General features: G+C 43.5%; 1 protein-coding gene across 3 annotated transcripts in view; it reads left to right on the forward strand.

Moving 5' to 3' along the window:
- coro1cb (coronin, actin binding protein, 1Cb) overlaps positions 1 to 20,608 on the forward strand; it is a 175,334-nt gene that overhangs the window by 143,141 nt on the left and 11,585 nt on the right. For all 3 annotated transcript variants that reach the window (XM_041202432.1, XM_041202433.1, XM_041202431.1), the window contains 3 exons: positions 4,533 to 4,637; positions 12,363 to 12,508; positions 20,450 to 20,507. In XM_041202432.1, the coding sequence (XP_041058366.1) occupies positions 4,533 to 4,637; positions 12,363 to 12,508; positions 20,450 to 20,507 (309 nt within the window). The remainder of the gene's footprint in view (positions 1 to 4,532; positions 4,638 to 12,362; positions 12,509 to 20,449; positions 20,508 to 20,608) is intronic.

A 20,608-nucleotide genomic window follows, 5' to 3' on the forward strand; every position in this document is an offset into this window, starting at 1 on the left:
CAATGGTTTTGATAGAATAAATAGAGAGAGGCAATGTGAAACTATTTTAACACAGCAAATCATGATCTGAAAGGGAGGTGGAAGCAGGTTCATTAGTAACATTCAAAAGAGAACTGGATCAATTCTTGATGGGAAAGAGCTTACAGGACTATGGGGAAAGAGCAAGAGAGTGGGATTAAGTGGCTTGCTCCACCAAAGAGCCAGCAACAATGGGCCAAATGGCAGCCTCCTTTGCTGTACCTTTGATTGTGTCATTCCATGTGGGCTTTGCTCACCTTTTGAGCATTGTTGTGGAGCTTTCAGTTGAATTCCTGAGTGAGACTGAGTGCTCTTGGACTTGGTCTGTGTTTCTGTTTGTGATCTGAAAGCTGAAAATGAACTAAATCATTTAGTAGCATTGCAAATTCAGGTGCAACCCATTGATTTGCTTGTAAATACATATTAAGCCGGCCTCTTCGTTTGGTGCCTCCTTGTGGCTAATTAGGGAAGAGGAGCCGCTTTTGTTACTCAGATTTGAAAGTGAGGGGTCAGATATCCCAGTGCCTCGCTTCATAGAATGGTGGGGCTTCAATTTCCATCTAGGTTGTCCCCACATGTACTGAGCCTTGGTAAGAGGGGGTCAGGCGGTAGACTTGTCATTGCTGATGATGGAAGACCCTCTGGGAAGCGATACCATCCACCTTCTGATTTTAAAAAAATTTCAAAGAAGGAAGGGTGTTGGGAGGGGATTCCTTTCCAGAGTTGTGTGGTCCGGAAGATTCCTTTAGCCAAATACTCGCTACTCGTTTGTGTAGTTGGGGAAGTTCTGTTTTTAAGGGATTTGTGATTTGTTTGATTTAGTTGACTTTGTTCGTAGGGTTTTGCTGAAATGATATATTTTTTGAAAACACTCTTTGAAAACTGGCATCGCACTAGGCAGATGAAGCCACACACAGACAAATGTAGTGGCAAGAGCCGTTCATAATGAGACACTGTTATTGGAAATGCTCCAGGTATTGCTGCATGCTCTGAATCATTTAAAGCTGGTGTCAATGAATGGTAGCCCTGGATGGAGTGGCTTGGGCATTCAGTTAAATTGCAGTTATTGGTGTTCCAATAATGCCTTTGAAGATAATACACAAGAAAAAGAAAGTTAACAACACAAAAATAAGCTGCCTGGCTTAACCAGTAGGTGTTATCATTTACCCTCCATGTAAGGGAGCATTAAAATCATATGTACCCACCCTGTTCCCATATACCCTTCCTTCCATCTACCTGTCCAATCTAATCTGTAATGTTGACAAGGTTTCTGCCTTAATCAACTCATCCTGGGATTGAATTCTATCATTCCATGATGCTGTGCGTAAAGAACATTTTCTTGCTCAGTATTCTAAATATCTTGTATTTAACCTTGTAAGTACGGCCCCTCATGCTACCCCTATCGACACCTTTCTGGAAATGATCAATGTCAGAGGGCCAGTGTGTGCAGCATCAGAGGCTTAAAGCAAGTTCCAATCACTCACCCCACTGAATACTTGGCATGTTGCTATGCTAGTGCTGAACAGAGAGCAGGAATTGATTGAAAGGGAAGGAGGAAGAGCACAGTTGAGCTTTATTCCTGTTCTAGAAGGGAACGGCCAGCTCTGAGTGCACTGGCAGGGCAAAGGAAGGTAAATACTCTAAATATTGGAGAAATGAAGACATCATTTGTACAGAATTAAAACATTCAAAGCCAGAACAGTTCAGAAAGCATGGTAACATTTCCCACAGGTTGGACCTTAAGACAGTCTTTTGAGAGGTGGCATTTAAGAATGCAATGACCATTTTGTGTTCTAAACTTTTTACTTTAAAAAATACCCTTAGGTGATGCAGGTTGTAATTTTGTTTTAAGGTAATTGCATGCATAGACTTAAAAAAAAAAGTCACGGTTCAGTGGTAGCATTATCAATCACTGAGTTCGAAGTTTTGGATTCTAGTTCTACTGCATGACTCGAACTTATAATTTAGGTGGACAGTTCAGTGCAGTACTGGAGGACTGCTGCCGTGATGTTTTTGGAAGCAATATTGAACCAAGGCTCTGTGTGCCTTTATGGTGGATATGAAAGACCCCATTGCACAATTCCAAGAGCAGGGTGTTCTTTTGATAAAGAAAAAAATATTGCATTTAAAAGTGTATGTGTTCTGCACTTCAGTGCTGCTCATTGCAGTACTGTTGCTAACCACCATGTGGCCCTGATGCACCATTTTGTCGCAAATCTTGGTTTGGTAAAGGCTTTGAATAACTATAGCCTTATCTGACAGTCTTACATATCTTTCATTTTGCACATACAGTTTATAACTTTTAAACTGGCTACTACCATCATGTTTCATATACTTGCTGCCAAAAGCATAATTGGGTGGTATTCATTCTTCTTGTTCAGAGGTTTTAAAGATCATAATTTGCTTGTCAATTCATGCTTTGTGTATATCCCTACTGCCAGAATCTAACCTAAGTTCCTTCTAATGTGTTTTGCCATCCACCGAAATATTGCCCTCAACTACCACTCATCGTTGGATTTACGTCATATTTGGCGTCCAGCCACACCACCTGCAGTAAGACCACCCTGCTGAATCTCAAATTATATCTTAAAGCGGCTGCAGGCACAGTTAATTATTTTTTGTCATTGCCTTGTACCTCACCACTCATTCCTGTGTCACTGGGCACAGCAGTCTCTTCCTCCATTTATTCATGATCATCTCCATGACCCTTATGTTCCCATTCCTATCAATCTCTGTGCATTTGACATGTTTCAGATGGTATTTCTGTGAATGTCTGCACATTCGTATGTGCTATCTCTATTTAGAGCTCCATCTTATTCATCTACAAACTTCTCTTTTGACATCCATAACTGCAGGGTCAGCTTCTTTATTGTCTTTTATTTCATTTAACTCTGTGCTTGTTTCATTGACTCCAAAATCAATGTCGTGACTTAGAGGGTTAAATTGAGGTCAGGTTATATAGACTAGACTTGTCTTCCCCCAAGTATAGAGGATTAAGGTGTGATCTAATTGAAGGGTTTAAGAGGATTTAGGGAGTTGAAAGGACAGTAATAAATTCTTTCCTCTGATTGGGGGTCCAGGACAAAGGGGCATAACTTTAAAGTTAGAGCTAGGCTGTTAATGGATAATGTTAGGAAGCATTTCTTCATGCAAAGGGTAGTGAAAACCTGGAACGCTCTTCCTCCAACAAGCTGTTGAGGATGGGGTCTTTCAAATCTGATTTTTGTTAGGTTGAGGGATTTGAACCAAGGTGGGTAAAATGGCGTTAAGGCCTAGATAGGTCATGATCTAATTGAATGGCAAAGCAGGCTCGAGGGGCTGAATGGCCTCCTTCTGTTCCTACATTCCTGTTGTTGCTATACTATTCGTGGTTGATTGCACAATGTTCAGTACCATTCATGACTCCCCAGGTACTGAAGCACTCCGTGTCCAAGTGCAGGAAGACCTGGACAATATTCAGGCTTGGGCTGAAAGTGGCAAGTAACATTTGTATCACACAGACGCCAGGAAATGATCATCTCCAACAAGAGAGAATCTTAACCATCTCCCTTTGACATTCAGTGGCATTACCATCACTGAATCCCCCACTATCAACATCCTGGGGGTTGCCATTGACCAGAAACAGAACTGGAGCAGCCATATAATAGTGACTATAAGAGCAGGTCAGAGGCTGGGAATTCTGTGGCTGGTAACCCTCCTCCTGACTCCCCAAAGCCTGTCCACCATCTACAAAGCACAAGTCAAGAGTTTGATGGAATACTCTCCACTTGCTTGGATGAGTGCAGCTCCAACAGCACTCAAGAAACATGACACCATCCAGGAGCAAGCAGCCCACTTGATTGGCACCTCATCCATCACCATAAACATTCATTCCCTCCACCAGCGACAAACAGTGGCAGCAGTGTGTACCATCTTTAAGATGCATTGCAGCAACTCACTAAGGCTCACTCCTTTGACAGCACCTTCCATACCCATGACCTCTACCATCCAGATGAACAAGAGCAGCAGATGCATGGGAGCACCACCTTCTGGAAGTTCCCCTCCAAACCACACACCATCCTGAGTTGGGACTATATTGCCGCTCCTTCGCAGTTGCTGGGTCAAAATCGTGGAACTCCCTAACAGCACTGTGGGCGTCCCTAACATACATGGACTGCAGTAGCCCAAGAGGTGGCTATTCAGCTCCTTTTCGAGGGCATTTAGGAATGGACAACTAATGCTGGCCTAGCCAGGAGCACCTGCATCCCATGAACAATTAAATAAAGAAAAAAACTATCTGGGCATCTGATATCCAATAATGGACCAATCTACCTGCTTCCTAAACCTTCAAATAGGCAAAACCGAAGCCATTCAGCCTGTGTTTAGTACCAGCTGCTGCCTTGATCATGATGCACTGCACCAAGAATATCAAGCAACAAGGGAACTGCGATTAATGGAAGGGAGGGAGCAACAATTTGCAGATATAATTTTCATGCATTTGCAGAGCTCTTACTGATTCTAAATGCTCTTTCTAGGAAAATATGGATGAACCCATAGCTCTGCATGAAATGGATACCAGCAATGGCGTTCTTTTACCGTTCTACGATGCAGATACAAACGTTGTTTATTTGTGCGGAAAGGTAAGAATTTGCATCTTGGATATGTTATAAATACCTAGTCCGTTGTTCATAGTAATATTTTAGAGGTAATTTTTAGCTCTGGGAAGATTAAATTTTAATTGTAGAAAATGTGATAAATGCAGCTGAAGCAACTTGAAGACTATTACACTTAAAAGGTTGGGGCTATGTTGATCTAAGAGGTTAACAGCTAAGGTAAGGTAATAAAACAGCAGGAGGCCTTACTTAGCTGGAGGATTGGAGGAGAGGTGTCTGTACTGCTTGCAAAAAGATGCAACCCATGTTTTGGGAGGTAGTTAACTTAAAAGCATTCAGTGAGTCCTGGAAGGCGACATCATCATGGAGATGGATGGAGCTTGAGAAAGCTCTAGGGTTTCGATTTATGTGTTTGCTTGGGGAATGAGTGCTCTGCAGTAGGGGACAAAGGTGCTGCTGTTGGCAGGCTCCAGGCAGCAAATGTGTTGCTGTTAGCTGGCTCTGTGCAGTTAGTGCTCAGGAGAAGTCCTGGGGAGCTGAGAAGGTGGCAGAACGTCTCTGGCTCCTTGCTGGGAGAGGGTTACGGCTCAGAAGGAGCCCTGGGAGCCATTTATAGCTTAGTGTAGTTTGGGAGATTGAGGCTTGGTTAAATCCAGGGGCTGTGCCAGCCCATTGAAGCTAGGTGGCTATTAAAGAGCTGAAATTACACCAGTAAGTAGAAGCTAGAGTACAGACTCTTAAATACAGGGAAACGAGATTGAAACTCTGGGGGGTGTGCAGTCATTGAGGCAGTCCGAGTTGGATGGATTTGAGGAAATCTGAGGCTTGATGTTTGAAAGTGAGAAGTTTGGAGTCCCTCGTGAGGGAGACAGTGTTTCAATGAGATTTGCTGGCTTGGTGTTTACTGAAATCTGGGTGGGTTGCTGAGAAATCCATGGGATCTATATTGGTTGCATTTGCTCTTTATTGTGCAGTGTGGTGTGTTTGACCACAGTTTGCCTGTTAATTCACATGCACCTCATATTAACCCTGAATATTATAGTATGAAATAGATATTGTAAATTTTATCTTCTTGACCTTGAACAGTAAAGTTTATTTGTTTTGTTCAAAAGCCAAGGAATCTTGTAGCTTTTTATTCTCTTAGCAAGTGCCTTGAATCTCAAACTTTGTCTACTTTAAAGTTATTGGTCCCTAACAGGATCTTACCAAAAACTTGGCAATCTGGTCTAAGATCATGACAGATACTGAGCATCCTTTTAGTCTATTTCTTTGTGTACATAACATCAAAATACAATATTTTAAAGACATCTCCAGCTTTGACAGATGAGTGAATCACAGAACCATTTTTTCACAACTGCTTTCCTGATGCAACAGAATTCCTTTGTATGTGGATGGTTTCCCATTTAAACCAGTGGCTTTACCTGTTTGCAGAACTGGCTCTGTGATCAGTGTTAAATATATGCAGCTACTGAGAGCATTAATAAACTGCACTGGGCATGGTTTTTTTTCTCTTTGAAAAAAAGCTCAATTTTGCAAATGTGACACTTAATTCCAATGGACTGTGGTGAAGCCTATCTTGTTTCGTACCATAGCAGAGGTGCTTCACACAGACTGGAAAACATTGGGGTAGAAATGAAATGAATGGAGGGAAGAGTGCGCTAGGTCAGTGTTAGCTGTGTCAGCTCTTGTCAATGTAGCCTTTCTGAAATGGGACAATGGGCCGCTCTAGAGACCCGTCAACCTGTGAATTCTTTGTAGTTAAATTATATGTGAAAGGTGGATTTTTCAGTAAGGCAAGTGTTAAGTATTCCATTCTCAATTACAGGAATCAGTTAAGGGAAGAAAGTAACAGTTTGTGGGCCTTTGCCAGTGCTGTTCCCTGATAACTGGCGGGAAATATGAGAGTGACCCATCAGAGACACTGCTAATTTGTTGCCATGTATCTGAGCATTAGCTCTTGCACTGTGCCTTACACATATAGCATCCTGATTTGCACTGGCTATTTAGTAATGGAGTTGAAAGTCTCCCCACCCCTCTCCCAGAAACAGGGTGGAGGAAACTGAGTTTCAGACAAAGTTTGTGAAGTGGATTTTGACCATGGAGTTGAGATGTGAAGTACCGGACCCCTTAACCGTTGTCCCAAAATCCAGAAGGATCTGAAAACCAGCTACGTACGAAGCTGGCACTCTGGGTGGAAATTTGAATAAACCCTTTTTTTATTAATTTTCATCCTTTATTTTATGTATTATAAGAACATGTCAGGCCTAGGACCCAAAATCCGTAAAATCCCCAAAACTGGCATATGTCCAGCCCCGTGCTTCCAGAATATGGCATCTGGTACCTGTACACTGTTTCCCCACTAACTGGTTTCACTCGGTACCCCAGCAGTGAGGCTCATTAAATATCACATTGTGTGCAGCATATTAAAGCTCCAGCTGGTGTCACCCCTGAGCTGTTTAGTTTTGCTGTGCTCTTTCGCTGCCTGGAGTTCAGTACTTGCAGCCCTCGTGTAGAAATAGTTAAATGTGAAAAACGTGCATTATGACTCTTTTGCCTACACACTTAACTATAGTTTAGGTATCACTGGTTTCCAGAAACTGAATTGCCTTGGTTAGAATTTCTGTGAAATTCAGGACTTAAAATTAGCCAATGAGCTGATCTTTGAGCCATAACCCATTTTGACCATGCGATTGACAGAGATGGCATTTGGTTTTGTCGAGGTTAACAATATGCTATTAAAAGTGTCTAATGCTGCATAAAACACTAAAATGGTTTCCTGCTTATCCCTACCCTCTCAACTCTAAATATCCAGTGCAAATCAGGAAGCGATATGTAAGGCACAGTGCAAGAGCTAATGCTCAGAAACATGGCAACGAATTAGAAGCAGTGTCTCTGATGGGTCTCACATCCATATTTCCCATCAGTTATCAGGGAACATCACTGGCAAAGGCCAATGAACTGTTACTTTCCTCCCTTAACTAATTCCTGTGATTGAGAATGGAATACTTAACATTTGCCTTACTGAAAAATCCACCTTTCATTTGAACACGTATGTATGTCATCAATTTGATAAGCTTTTGTTGAATCTCTATCCAAGAATTTAGGATGGGATCAGCCTCGCTGCTCCCCGCACAATCCAAATGCACAGAAGACAAAACCCTTAAAGGTGGTATCATTATCTGTCATTTATTGATTTGCCTGTGAAGTTGCCTTGGGAGGTGGTGTGAAGGAACTGAATAGTGTGGGGACTGGGGGAGGTGGCTGAACAGCTTAATCTGATGATTTACCTTCATCATTCTTCTGGTTCTAATTCTTCACTTGTCCAGCAACCACTGAATTGAAAAGAAACAATTACTAAAAAAGGCAAGTAGATTATTCCTTTACAATTGAGGAATGTTACAATGTGTCCAATGCAGTGATTAACATTCTTTGATACCAAACTTTGCAAAAATTTGAATGCCAATGCAGCACTTGTTTTCTGCCATTTAGTTCTGCATTTTGCCTCATATAGTCCAGGCAAACTCTGCAGAGTCTGATCTTGAAGCTGTCTGAGCTGGAGAAGGTCCACTGGCTCATTGGTGGCTACAACAATCTCTAAACTAGCACCAATAACATTTTCATTTTAAAAGCACTGCCGAGTGCAGCTAGTTTTTCCAATGAGTGGATGAACCTTGGGACAGAACCAAGATTCTGTGCTGAAAGGTTCATTAATTGTTACTGAACATAGTTTAGCATCTGTCAGAAAGTAGAAATGTAGCCTGCATATTTAAATAGAACGGTGGCTAAAGTTATAATATAAAAAATAATTGAAGGCTAATTTTAGGGGTTTGCTCCACTTGGCAAAAGATAGAATCATAGATTAATACAATACAGAAGGTGGCCATTCAGTCCCATCAAGTTTGTGCTGATCTTTGAAAGAACTATCCAATAGCCCCGTTCCTCTGTCCTTTCCCCATAGCCTTGCAAATTTTTTTCCCTTCAAATATTCAACAGCTTTCAAAAGGAAACTAGATATTGAATCTGCTTGCACCACCCCTTCAGACAATGCATTCCAGATCGTAACTTGCTGTACAAAAAGAATTCTCCTCAAATTTCAGGTTCCTTTGTCAAGTACCCTAAATCTGTATCCCCTTGGTACCGTCCCTTCGGCCACTGCAAATAGTTTCTCCTTCGTATTAAAACCTTTCATGATTTTGAACACCTCTATCAAATCTTCCCTTCTCCTTTCCGGATCCAAGAAGATCAACCCTAACTTCTTAAGTGTCTCCATGTAACTGAAGTGCCTTATCCATGCTACCATTCCAAGATCTCCTCTGCAGTCTCTTTAAGGTCTTTATATTTGTAAAGTTTGATGGCCAAAATTGGACACACTACTCCATTGTTTTTATAAAGGCTTAGCATATCTTCCTTCCTTTTGTACTCTGCCTCTATTAATAAAGCCAAGGATTGCATATGTTTTTAAAACAGCTGCCTTCAAAGATTTGTGTACATGCACACCTGGCTTGTCTTTCCCTGCACCCCTTTAAAAGTATCCCCCCCCTCATTTTCCCCATCAGATTGTAAAACTTCACACTACTTTGCATTAAATTGCATCTGCCATATTTCTACCCATTTTGCCAGCCTGTCTTAATGCAGTTTGGTACTATCCTCCTCGCTATTTACCACCTTTGTGTTTTGGGTAATCTGCAAACTTTGAAAATAGGCCCTGTATATCAAAGACTGGGTCATTAATATGCTTCCAGAAGAGCAGAGTTCCTAATACGGATGCTTGGGAGCACCACTATATGTTGCTCCAGTCTGAAAAACAGCCATTCTCCTTAACTCTCTGCTTTCTATTTCTGTCAATTTCATATACAAGTTTCCACTTCCCCCTAACCCCAAGAGCTTCAGCTTTGCTCAAAGCCTATTATATTGAACCCCTTTTGAAGGCCCATACACGCATCAAGTAATTTAGTCAAGTTAATCAAACATGATTTTTCTTTAGCAAATGCATACAGGCTTTCATTTCCCTATATTTTTCCAAGTGACAATTCTGTCTCTGATTATTGTCTCAAAAGTTTCCTCACCACAGACCTTAGGCTGACTGGCCTTTAATTACTGGGTTTATCCCCCTCCCCTTTTCTTAACCAGGATTGTAACATTTGAAATCCTTCAGTCTTTGGCATCACTCCCATACCAAAGGAGGATTGGAAGATTTTGGCTGGAGTCTCTGCACTTTGCACTCTACTTTCCCCTCAACAGTTTAGGATGCATTCATCTGGAAAGGTGACCTCTCGACTTTGAAACTTTTCTACTTTTAAAAACCTCTACTTTTCGGATTTCTGACTCCTTTTTGCACTGCTACATTAGTAGCATCCTCTATATTGAAGACAGGTGCAAATAACTCATTTTAGTACTACAACCATGCTTTCTGTCTCCTTTTGGTCCCTAATTGGCTGCACCTTTCCTCTCACTACTCTCATACTCTCCTAGCCCCTCTTATTTCCTTGTTTTGTACGCAGCTCGGTTCTCTGTTCTGTGAACCTCAGATTTATCATAAGCTTCCTTTTCCTGTTACATTTTAATCTTTATATCTTTAGTCATTGAAGGAGCTCTTGCTTTGGATTTTCTTTCTCCCCCTCTCCACCCCCAGGTGAAAATGTCTGGTCTGTACACAAACTATCTCCTCTTTGAAGGCCCTCCCATTGCTCATTTACTGTTTTACCTGCCAATCATTGGTTTCCATCCACTTTGGCCAGATACCATAGGAATATCATAAACAGGAGAAGGGGTAGGCCATTCGGCCCCTTGAACCTGCTCTGCCACTCAAGTTCACAGCTGATCTGATGGTGGCCTCAGCTCTACTTTTCTGCCTGCCCCCTCAACACCCCTTTCAACTCGCTGGAATTAGCCATCCCGCCCTCCAGTTGATTTCTCCTTTTGGAAGGTTCACACAGGCTGTTCCATTTGAGCAAGTTTCATTTGAAAGAGTCTTTCTCTACCTGCTGTTGAACGAAAGCTAAATTTTCAGCCTGATCAAGCAGCTGCGGCTGTGTTTCAGTACAGTTTGCTGGCTTGGAAGCTTGGATTGTCAAAGATGTCTACCTGCTGATTAAATGGTGCTACTGCTAAGTGTTGGTGGGTTACCTTGCTTATCCAACCAAAGTGATGCAGTTTATCCACGTGCCGTGTTTTTTTTTTATCAGAAACATGAAGAAAAATTACATTTCTTCTTGAGATATTTCAGGTCAGGATTTCAACTGAGTGCTGCCAGCAAAAATCATAGACCTTGGAAAAGGAGGTCCAGGCCTTGGGCATTGGTTGGATCGCATTGGTATCAATCAATGGAATTTCCCTTTGCTAGACTATTAACTAGCTTTACTGTGCTGTGTGGCATACTTTACCTAACAGATATCAAATGGCTGTGTATGTAGAAAGACAGCAAATATTGTGGAATCAAAATTTTCCAGCAGGGCATAGTTCATGCACCACTGTCTAAAATTGCCACTATACCACAGGTTGTCTGGAGATGCCGCTTTACTAAGATTAAAAAATTCAAACCACTTCAACCCAGCTTTTAGGTATTTAAGAATATATCCAATAATATCTTTATCCATTTTATTTAGTAAATGTGCAATGATGTCTCCTTTTAACACGTTGGTGGAGAGAGGGTTTTTGTGTTGATGTTGCATGCAGGCTATAACTGGCGTTGACTTCAGCCTGTAGTAATATACTTGGGTCGCAAGAGCAGTGTGCACGCTCTGCTTGTACTGGGGCTAATTCCCATCTCTGTTCCTCATTTTTTTTGAACTTCTGTTTTCAATGTGATTATTCATATTGTCTCAACACTATTCTCTTTGTAGTAAAAATCCCCCAACACAGATTATTTTTATAACACTTTTTTCCTAATCAAATGGTTCAGACTCGGCTGAAGAATCCATAAAAATATTCCCGATATGCTAGAGAGCCAATGTTACAGGGTGAAGATTGGCTAAAGTGGCCTGTTCAGGTCCTGGGCACTAATTTATATCTGAGGAATAAAGGAGTACGAGGGAGGGGAAGCTACATTGAACGGAGTCCTCTGTTTAATGTCATGTGACATTGCTACCACTCACCACTCACCATACATGCTAACACCTTCTATTGTAAGGGCATTGTGGAGTGCACCGCAAAATATTCAAAACAAATCCCATCATGGTTGCAATAAAAACTGAAAATGCTGGAAATACTCAGCAAGTTCAGCAGTATTTACGGAGAGAAGCAGAGTTAATGTTTCAGGCCTGTGACTGTCACAGTTGAGCATGTGAGGTTGATGTAAAACTGCTGGTTTCTAGCTGGTAATGAGTTAAACTTTATTCCATTGTTGGTTGTACCGGCTGTTAAAATGTACCAGTAACACATTCACTCTCTCTAAACGTTGATTTGGTTTCTTCTGGACAATTAAAAAAACTGTTTAATATCTGAACATCCAGTACCACACTATATTTAAGTTTACACCAGTAGAACAGTGTGAGCCTCCACTGCCAATGGATTACTTTGAAGTGTAGTAAATGTTATTTTGTCGACCATTGCTCTCCTCATTATCATTGAAAATAACATGGCTGCTGGAGCATAGCAGGTTATTGACCAACAACACGTAGTTTGGTTTTCATTCCACCCCCCTCCCCCCAACCGACAAACACATTACGATGTCACACATCGATTTTGGTTTTCAGTTCTTTAGAAAGAGTCTTCATGGTGCAGTGTTTTAACTCCACCTTTTGTTTAAAACAGGGTGACAGCAGTATTCGCTACTTCGAGATCACAGATGAAGCACCATATGTCCATTACTTAAACACATTTGCCAGCAAGGAGCCACAGCGAGGGATGGGGTACATGCCAAAAAGGGGCCTTGATGTTACCAGATGTGAGATTGCCAGGTAAGAGGTGTTGTACTGCAGTTTGAGAGAACTGTACCTTTTTGTTTTAAATAAAATGTTTCCTTTCTGTAGACTGTTTCTGTCTTTTAACTTTTTGTATACCAAATACATCATTCTCTTCTGATGGGAGAAAGGGAGCTGATGAGACAACATTGCTGATAAATATTTTTTGTAAATGAACAGTTTGGTTGGAATCAGCAAAATATCTGTTCAAAAAAAAACCAAAAAAACTGCGGATGCTGGAAATCCAAAACAAAAACAGAATTACCTGGAAAAACTCAGCAGGTCTGGCAGCATCGGCGGAGAAGAAAAGAGTTGACGTTTCGAGTCCTCATGACCCTTCGACAGAACTTGAGTTCGAGTCCAGGAAAGAGCTGAAATATAAGCTGGTTTAAGGTGTGTGTGTGGGGGGCGGAGAGATAGAGAGACAGAGAGGTGGAGGGGGTTGGTGTGGTTGTAGCGACAAACAAGCAGTGATAGAAGCAGATCATCAAAAGATGTCAACAACAATAGTACAATAGAACACATAGGTGTTAAAGTTAAAGTTGGTGATATTATCTAAACGAATGTGCTAATTAAGAATGGATGGTAGGGCACTCAAGGTATAGCTCTAGTGGGTTTTTTTTTTTATTTTATATAATGGAAATAGGTGGGAAAAGGAAAATCTTTATAATTTATTGGGGAAAAAAAACAAAAGGGGGGAAACAGAAAGGGGGTGGGGATGGGGGAGGGGACTCACGACCTAAAGTTGTTGAATTCAATATTCAGTCCGGAAGGCTGTAAAGTCCCTAGTCGGAAGATGAGGTGTTGTTCCTCCAGTTTGCGTTGGGCTTCACTGGAACAATGCAGCAAGCCAAGGACAGACATGTGGGCAAGAGAGCAGGGTGGAGTGTTAAAATGGCAAGCGACAGGGAGGTTTGGGTCATTCTTGCGGACAGACCGCAGGTGTTCTGCAAAGCGGTCGCCCAGTTTACGTTTGGTCTCTCCAATGTAGAGGAGACCACATTGGGAGCAACGAATGCAGTAGACTAAGTTGGGGGAAATGCAAGTGAAATGCTGCTTCACTTGAAAGGAGTGTTTGGGTCCTTGGACGGTGAGGAGAGAGGAAGTGAAGGGGCAGGTGTTGCATCTTTTGCGTGGGCAAGGGGTTGTGCCATAGGAGGGGGTTGAGGAGTAGGGGGTGATGGAGGAGTGGACCAGGGTGTCCCGGAGGGAGCGATCCCTACGGAATGCCGATAAGGGGGGTGAAGGGAAGATGTGTTTGGTAGTGGCATCATGCTGGAGTTGGCGGAAATGGCGGAGGATGATCCTTTGAATGCGGAGGCTGGTGGGGTGATAAGTGAGGACAAGGGGGACCCTATCATGTTTCTGGGAGGGAGGAGGAGTGAGGGCGGATGCGCGGGAGATGGGCCGGACACGGTTGAGGGCCCTGTCAACGACCGTGGGTGGAAAACCTCGGTTAAGGAAGAAGAAGGACATGTCAGAGGAACTGTTTTTGAATGTAGCATCATCGGAACAGATGCGACGGAGGCGAAGGAACTGAGAGAATGGGATGGAGTCCTTACAGGAAGTGGGGTGTGAGGAGCTGTAGTCGAGATAGCTGTGGGTGTCGGTGGGTTTGTAATGGATATTGGTGGACAGTCTATCACCAGAGATTGAGACAGAGAGGTCAAGGAAGGGAAGGGAAGTGTCAGAGATGGACCACGTGAAAATGATGGAGGGGTGGAGATTGGAAGCAAAATTAATAAATTTTTCCAAGTCCTGACGAGAGCATGAAGCAGCACCGAAATAATCATCGATGTACCGGAGAAAGAGTTGTGGAAGGGGGCCGGAGTAGGACTGCAACAAGGAATGTTCCACATACCCCATAAAGAGACAGGCATAGCTGGGGCCCATGCGGGTACCCATAGCCACACCTTTTATTTGGAGGAAGTGAGAGGAGTTGAAGGAGAAATTGTTCAGCGTGAGAACAAGTTCAGCCAGACGGAGGAGAGTAGTGGTGGATGGGGATTGTTCGGGCCTCTGTTCGAGGAAGAAGCTAAGGGCCCTCAGACCATCCTGGTGGGGGATGGAGGTGTAGAGGGATTGGATGTCCATGGTGAAGAGGAAGCGGTAGGGGCCAGGGAACTGGAAATTGTTGATGTGACGTAAGGTGTCAGAGGAATCACGGATGTAGGTGGGAAGGGACTGGACAAGGGGAGAGAGAAGGGAGTCAAGATAACGAGAAATGAGTTCTGTGGGGCAGGAGCAAGCTGAGACGATCGGTCTACCGGGGCAGTTCTGTTTGTGGATTTTGGGTAGGAGATAGAAGCGGGCCGTCCGAGGTTGGGCAACTATCAGGTTGGAAGCTGTGGGAGGGAGATCCCCAGAGGAGATGAGGTCAGTGACAGTCCTGGAAACAGTGGCTTGATGTTCAGTGGTGGGGTCATGGTCCAGGGAGAGGTAGGAGGAAGTGTCTGCGAGTTGACGCTCAGCCTCCGCGTGGTAGAGGTCAGTGCGCCAGACAACAACAGCACCACCCTTGTCAGCGGGTTTGATGACAATGTCAGGGTTGGACCTGAGAGAATGGAGTGCAGTAAGTTCAGAGAGAGACAGGTTAGAATGGGTGAGAGGAGCAGAGAAATTGAGACGACTAATGTCGCGCCGACAGTTCTCAATGAAAAGATCGAGAGAAGGTAAGAATCCAGAGGGAGGGGTCCAGGTGGAGGGAGAATATTGAAGATGGGTAAAAGGATCCGTTGAACTGGGAGAGGACTCCTGCCCAAAGAAGTGAGCCCGGAGACGAAGACGGCGGAAGAAGAGTTCAGTATCATGCCGAGCCCGAAATTCATTGAGGTGAGGGCGTAAGGGTATGAAACTAAGTCCTTTGCTGAGCACTGAACGTTCAGCATCGGAGAGGGGAAGGTCAGGGGGTATAGTGAATACACGGCTGGGGCTGGGATTGGAAGATGGGGTGGGGACGGAGGGACAGGCAGGGGTGGAGGGTCCTAGATGGGTGTTGGTGTCGATGAGTTGTTGGAGCTTGCGTTCCTTAGCACTTGAGAGAAAGAGAAAAAGTTTCTTGTTGAGGCGTCGGATGAGCCGAAGGATAAAATGAAACTGGGGGCACGCGCAGCTTTGAAAAAGGGTACGGCGGTGCTGCTGGAGGGAGAGGTCGAGTGTGTTCATATGGCGGCGCATGGCACTGAGAGTGGATTTCAGAATGTGACGGGAACAGCAGTCCGAGAAACGTTTTATGTCCCGGAGATACCTGTAATCCTGGGTGGGTTCGAAACATGAGGGGTGGAATTTCAGTTGAAATCCATGTGGGGTAAGTCGGAGACGGAGACAGTCACTGAGAAAGGAGATATGGCTGTGAAAGCGGGTTTTAGTAAACACCTTGTCAAACACTAGGAGAGAAATGGAAAGCAATGAAGGTGAACAAGGCAACAGAGAAATCCGGAAATCTTGTCGCAGAGAGGAACAGAACTTCTTCAAGGAGGTAGGCATTTCTTGAAGAGCAGTGGCAGTCAATTAAACACAGAGAAAAAAACAAAAAAACTGCGGATGCTGGAAATCCAAAACAAAAACAGAATTACCTGGAAAAACTCAGCAGGTCTGGCAGCATCGGCGGAGAAGAAAAGAGTTGACGTTTCGAGTCCTCATGACCCTTCGACAGAACTTGAGTTCGAGTCCAGGAAAGAGCTGAAATATAAGCTGGTTTAAGGTGTGTGTGTGGGGAGCGGAGAGATAGAGAGACAGAGAGGTGGAGGGGGTTGGTGTGGTTGTAGCGACAAACAAGCAGTGATAGAAGCAGATCATCAAAAGATGTCAACAACAATAGTACAATAGAACACATAGGTGTTAAAGTTAAAGTTGGTGATATTATCTAAACGAATGTGCTAATTAAGAATGGATGGTAGGGCACTCAAGGTATAGCTCTAGTGGGTTTTTTTTTTATTTTATATAATGGAAATAGGTGGGAAAAGGAAAATCTTTATAATTTATTGGGAAAAAAAAAAAAGGGGGGAAACAGAAAGGGGGTGGGGATGGGGGAGGGGACTCACGACCTAAAGTTGTTGAATTCAATATTCAGTCCGGAAGGCTGTAAAGTCCCTAGTCGGAAGATGAGGTGTTGTTCCTCCAGTTTGCGTTGGGCTTCACTGGAACAATGCAGCAAGCCAAGGACAGACATGTGGGCAAGAGAGCAGGGTGGAGTGTTAAAATGGCAAGCGACAGGGAGGTTTGGGTCATTCTTGCGGACAGACCGCAGGTGTTCTGCAAAGCGGTCGCCCAGTTTACGTTTGGTCTCTCCAATGTAGAGGAGACCACATTGGGAGCAACGAATGCAGTAGACTAAGTTGGGGGAAATGCAAGTGAAATGCTGCTTCACTTGAAAGGAGTGTTTGGGTCCTTGGACGGTGAGGAGAGAGGAAGTGAAGGGGCAGGTGTTGCATCTTTTGCGTGGGCAAGGGGTTGTGCCATAGGAGGGGGTTGAGGAGTAGGGGGTGATGGAGGAGTGGACCAGGGTGTCCCGGAGGGAGCGATCCCTACGGAATGCCGATAAGGGGGGTGAAGGGAAGATGTGTTTGGTAGTGGCATCATGCTGGAGTTGGCGGAAATGGCGGAGGATGATCCTTTGAATGCGGAGGCTGGTGGGGTGATAAGTGAGGACAAGGGGGACCCTATCATGTTTCTGGGAGGGAGGAGAAGGAGTGAGGGCGGATGCGCGGGAGATGGGCCGGACACGGTTGAGGGCCCTGTCAACGACCGTGGGTGGAAAACCTCGGTTAAGGAAGAAGGAGGACATGTCAGAGGAACTGTTTTTGAATGTAGCATCATCGGAACAGATGCGACGGAGGCGAAGGAACTGAGAGAATGGGATGGAGTCCTTACAGGAAGTGGGGTGTGAGGAGCTGTAGTCGAGATAGCTGTGGGTGTCGGTGGGTTTGTAATGGATATTGGTGGACAGTCTATCACCAGAGATTGAGACAGAGAGGTCAAGGAAGGGAAGGGAAGTGTCAGAGATGGACCACGTGAAAATGATGGAGGGGTGGAGATTGGAAGCAAAATTAATAAATTTTTCCAAGTCCTGACGAGAGCATGAAGCAGCACCGAAATAAATATCTGTTCAGCTGTGCCACATACCACTCATTCCTCAAACAAGAAGGTGAGTAAGCTCCCTGACCTTGACCTACCTTGTATTAATGCTGGGAAAGTTAATAAGCCATGGAAGGAATATTAAAGGCTATCGGATGAATAGAAATTTATAGCACAGAAGGATGACATTCGGCCCACTGTGTCCGCACCAGTCAACAAAGATCTGATTACACTCATCCCATTTTCCAGCGTTTGGCCCATAGCTCTGGAGGCTATGGCAATGCCAGTGAATATCTAAATACTTCCTAAATGTTACCAGAGTTTCTGACTCAACCACCCTTTTAGGCAGTGAGCTCCAGACTCCCACCATTCTCTGGGTGAAAACATTTCTCCTCAACTCCCCTCTTAGTCTTCTACGTCTTAACCTTAAATCTATGGCCTCTGATTATTGACCCCTCTACTAATGGAAAAAGTGCTTTCCTATCCATCCAATCTATGCCCCTCATAATCTTGTACACCTCTATCAGGTCTCCTCTCAACCTTCGCTGCTCCAAACAAAACAGCCCCAGCCTTTCCAGTCATTCCTCATAGCTCAGACCCTCCAGCCCAGGCAGCATCCTGGGAAATCTCCTCTGCACTGTCACCAGTCCTATAATGTGGTGACCAGAACTACATGTGGTATTTCAGTTGAGGCCTAACCAGCATTTTATACAGTTCCAGCATAACCTCCCTGGCTCTTGTATTCTATGCCTCGGCTAGTAAAGGCAAGTATCCCATATGCTGCCTTAACCATCTTATCTACCTGCCCTGCTACCTTCAGAGATCTGTGGATATGCACACCAAGGTCCCTCAGATCTTCAGTACTTTCCAGGGTCCTACAATTCATAGTGTAATCCCTTGCCTTGTTATCCGTCCCCAAATGCATTACCTCACATCTCTCTGGGGTGAATTCCATTTGCCACTGCTCTGGCTACCTGACCAGTCCATCAATACCCTCCTGCATTTTACGGCTATCCTCCTCACTATTTACCACCTCACCAATTTTCGTGTCATCCACAAACTTCTTGATCATACCCCCTACGTTTAAGTCCAAATCATTTGTGTACACCACAAACAGCAAGGACCCCAGCACTGAGCCCTGCAGAACCCCACTGGGAACAGACTTCCAGTCACAGAAACATCCCTCTACCATCACCCTCTCCTTCCTGCCTTTCAGCTAATTTTGGATCCAATGTGCCACTTTGCCTTAGATCACATAGGTTCTTACTTTCTTGACCAGTCTGCCATGAGGGACCTTATCAAAAGGTTTGCTAAAGTCCACGTAGACCACATCAAATGCATTACCCTCATCAACACTCCTGGTTACCTCCTCAAAAAATTCAATCAAATTTGTCAAAAACAACCTTCTCTTAACAAACCCATGCTGATTAATCCGTATCTCTCCAAGTGCAGATATATTCTGTCCCTCAGAATTCTTTCTAGTAACTCCCCCACCACTGAGGTTAGACTGACTGGCCCGTAATTTCCTGGTCTACCCCTTCCTCCCTTTTTTAATAATGGGACAACGTTAGCAGTCCTCTGTCAACAGCCTGGGATACATCTCATCCGGGCCTGTGATTTATCCACTTTTAAGGCCGTCAAACCCGCTAGTAGCCCCTCTGTTAATTTCCTCTAATATTTTGCAGTCCCCCATCCTGATATCTATACCTGTGTCGTTCTATCCCATTGTGAAGACCGACGCAAAGTATTTATTGAGGACTGTACCTAGTCTTCTGGGTCCCCACATACATTACCTCTATGGTCCCTAATTGATCTGGAATTGGGCCAGAGATTCAATATTCATAACTACATCTTATAAACATCTGAAACTTGTTTCAAACGTATTACATTATCCAGTTCATAATATATAAACAATTGCAGAAATTGGTCACAGTAAGAATGGCGTATGTGCTGACTGGTGATTTACCAGAGGCGTCAAAGATGAAATAAAAACAAAATATTGGAAATACTCAGCACGTCAGGTGGCAGCTGAGAGAGAGAAACAAGAGTTAATGTTTCAGAACAGACTTGAAGAAAACGCAGGTACGGTATTTTGCTTTTCTGTCAGATAAAGTTAGACATGGCTGTGTCGACAAGTAGTGGCTCTGTTGGTAACATTTGAGCCACTGGCTCAGAAGATTGTGACTTCAAACTGTAATCCACGAGCTTGAGCACAAAATCTAGGCTGGCATTTCAGTGCATTACTGAGGGAGAGTACTGAGCTTCCAATCGCTTACCACTTTATCCTCCATCCCATTCCCCTCTGACCTCTGTTGACCTTCTACATTGTTCAGATAAAGCTCAATATAGGCCATTTACAAGTAAAATAACATGGCAATTGCACATAGTGTTAAGAAAGCTGTTGGCCTGGGATGAATTAGAAATTCAGGTTTCTATAAATCATGAGATTTAGTTTGTGTCATGTGTTGGTTTAGTATAACCTGTCCTGGCTCATCTTTCCTACCTGTGTAATAGTTTGTGGGTATAACATAAAGAATAACGGTTACACAGTAGCAATTCTATCAAGTGATTTATAAGGCATCTGAAACTGGAGATGAGATTACAGCCTTAAATCTCTCCAGTTTGTACTCAAAGTGTAGGTTTGTTTTTGGAGTTTTCAAGAGGTATTACTGTCAGCGTTTGGGCAGGGTTTACATACATACATACATACATGCATTATTGGCTTGTTAAGTTGATACTGAAAAATGTTTTTGCAATTATGGATTAGTGATCTATTTTGTACAAATGAATTCTGTACTGACATGATCTTTTGTGCATGAATTTTGTTTTTAAACCACTTAAAATATTACATTCTGTTTATAGGTTTTTTAAACTTCATGAGAGGAAGTGTGAGCCAATCATCATGACTGTGCCAAGAAAGGTGGGTGAAGTTTTAGCCTGAAAAACAGAACTTCAATGCATGTGCTTTTTTTTAATATAGAGGCAAGAGATGATGGATGGGATTTTGCAGTTCTGCCCGTG

Source organism: Carcharodon carcharias, chromosome 13 (assembly GCF_017639515.1).
Source record: "Carcharodon carcharias isolate sCarCar2 chromosome 13, sCarCar2.pri, whole genome shotgun sequence".
NCBI classification, from domain to species: Eukaryota; Metazoa; Chordata; class Chondrichthyes; order Lamniformes; family Lamnidae; genus Carcharodon; species Carcharodon carcharias.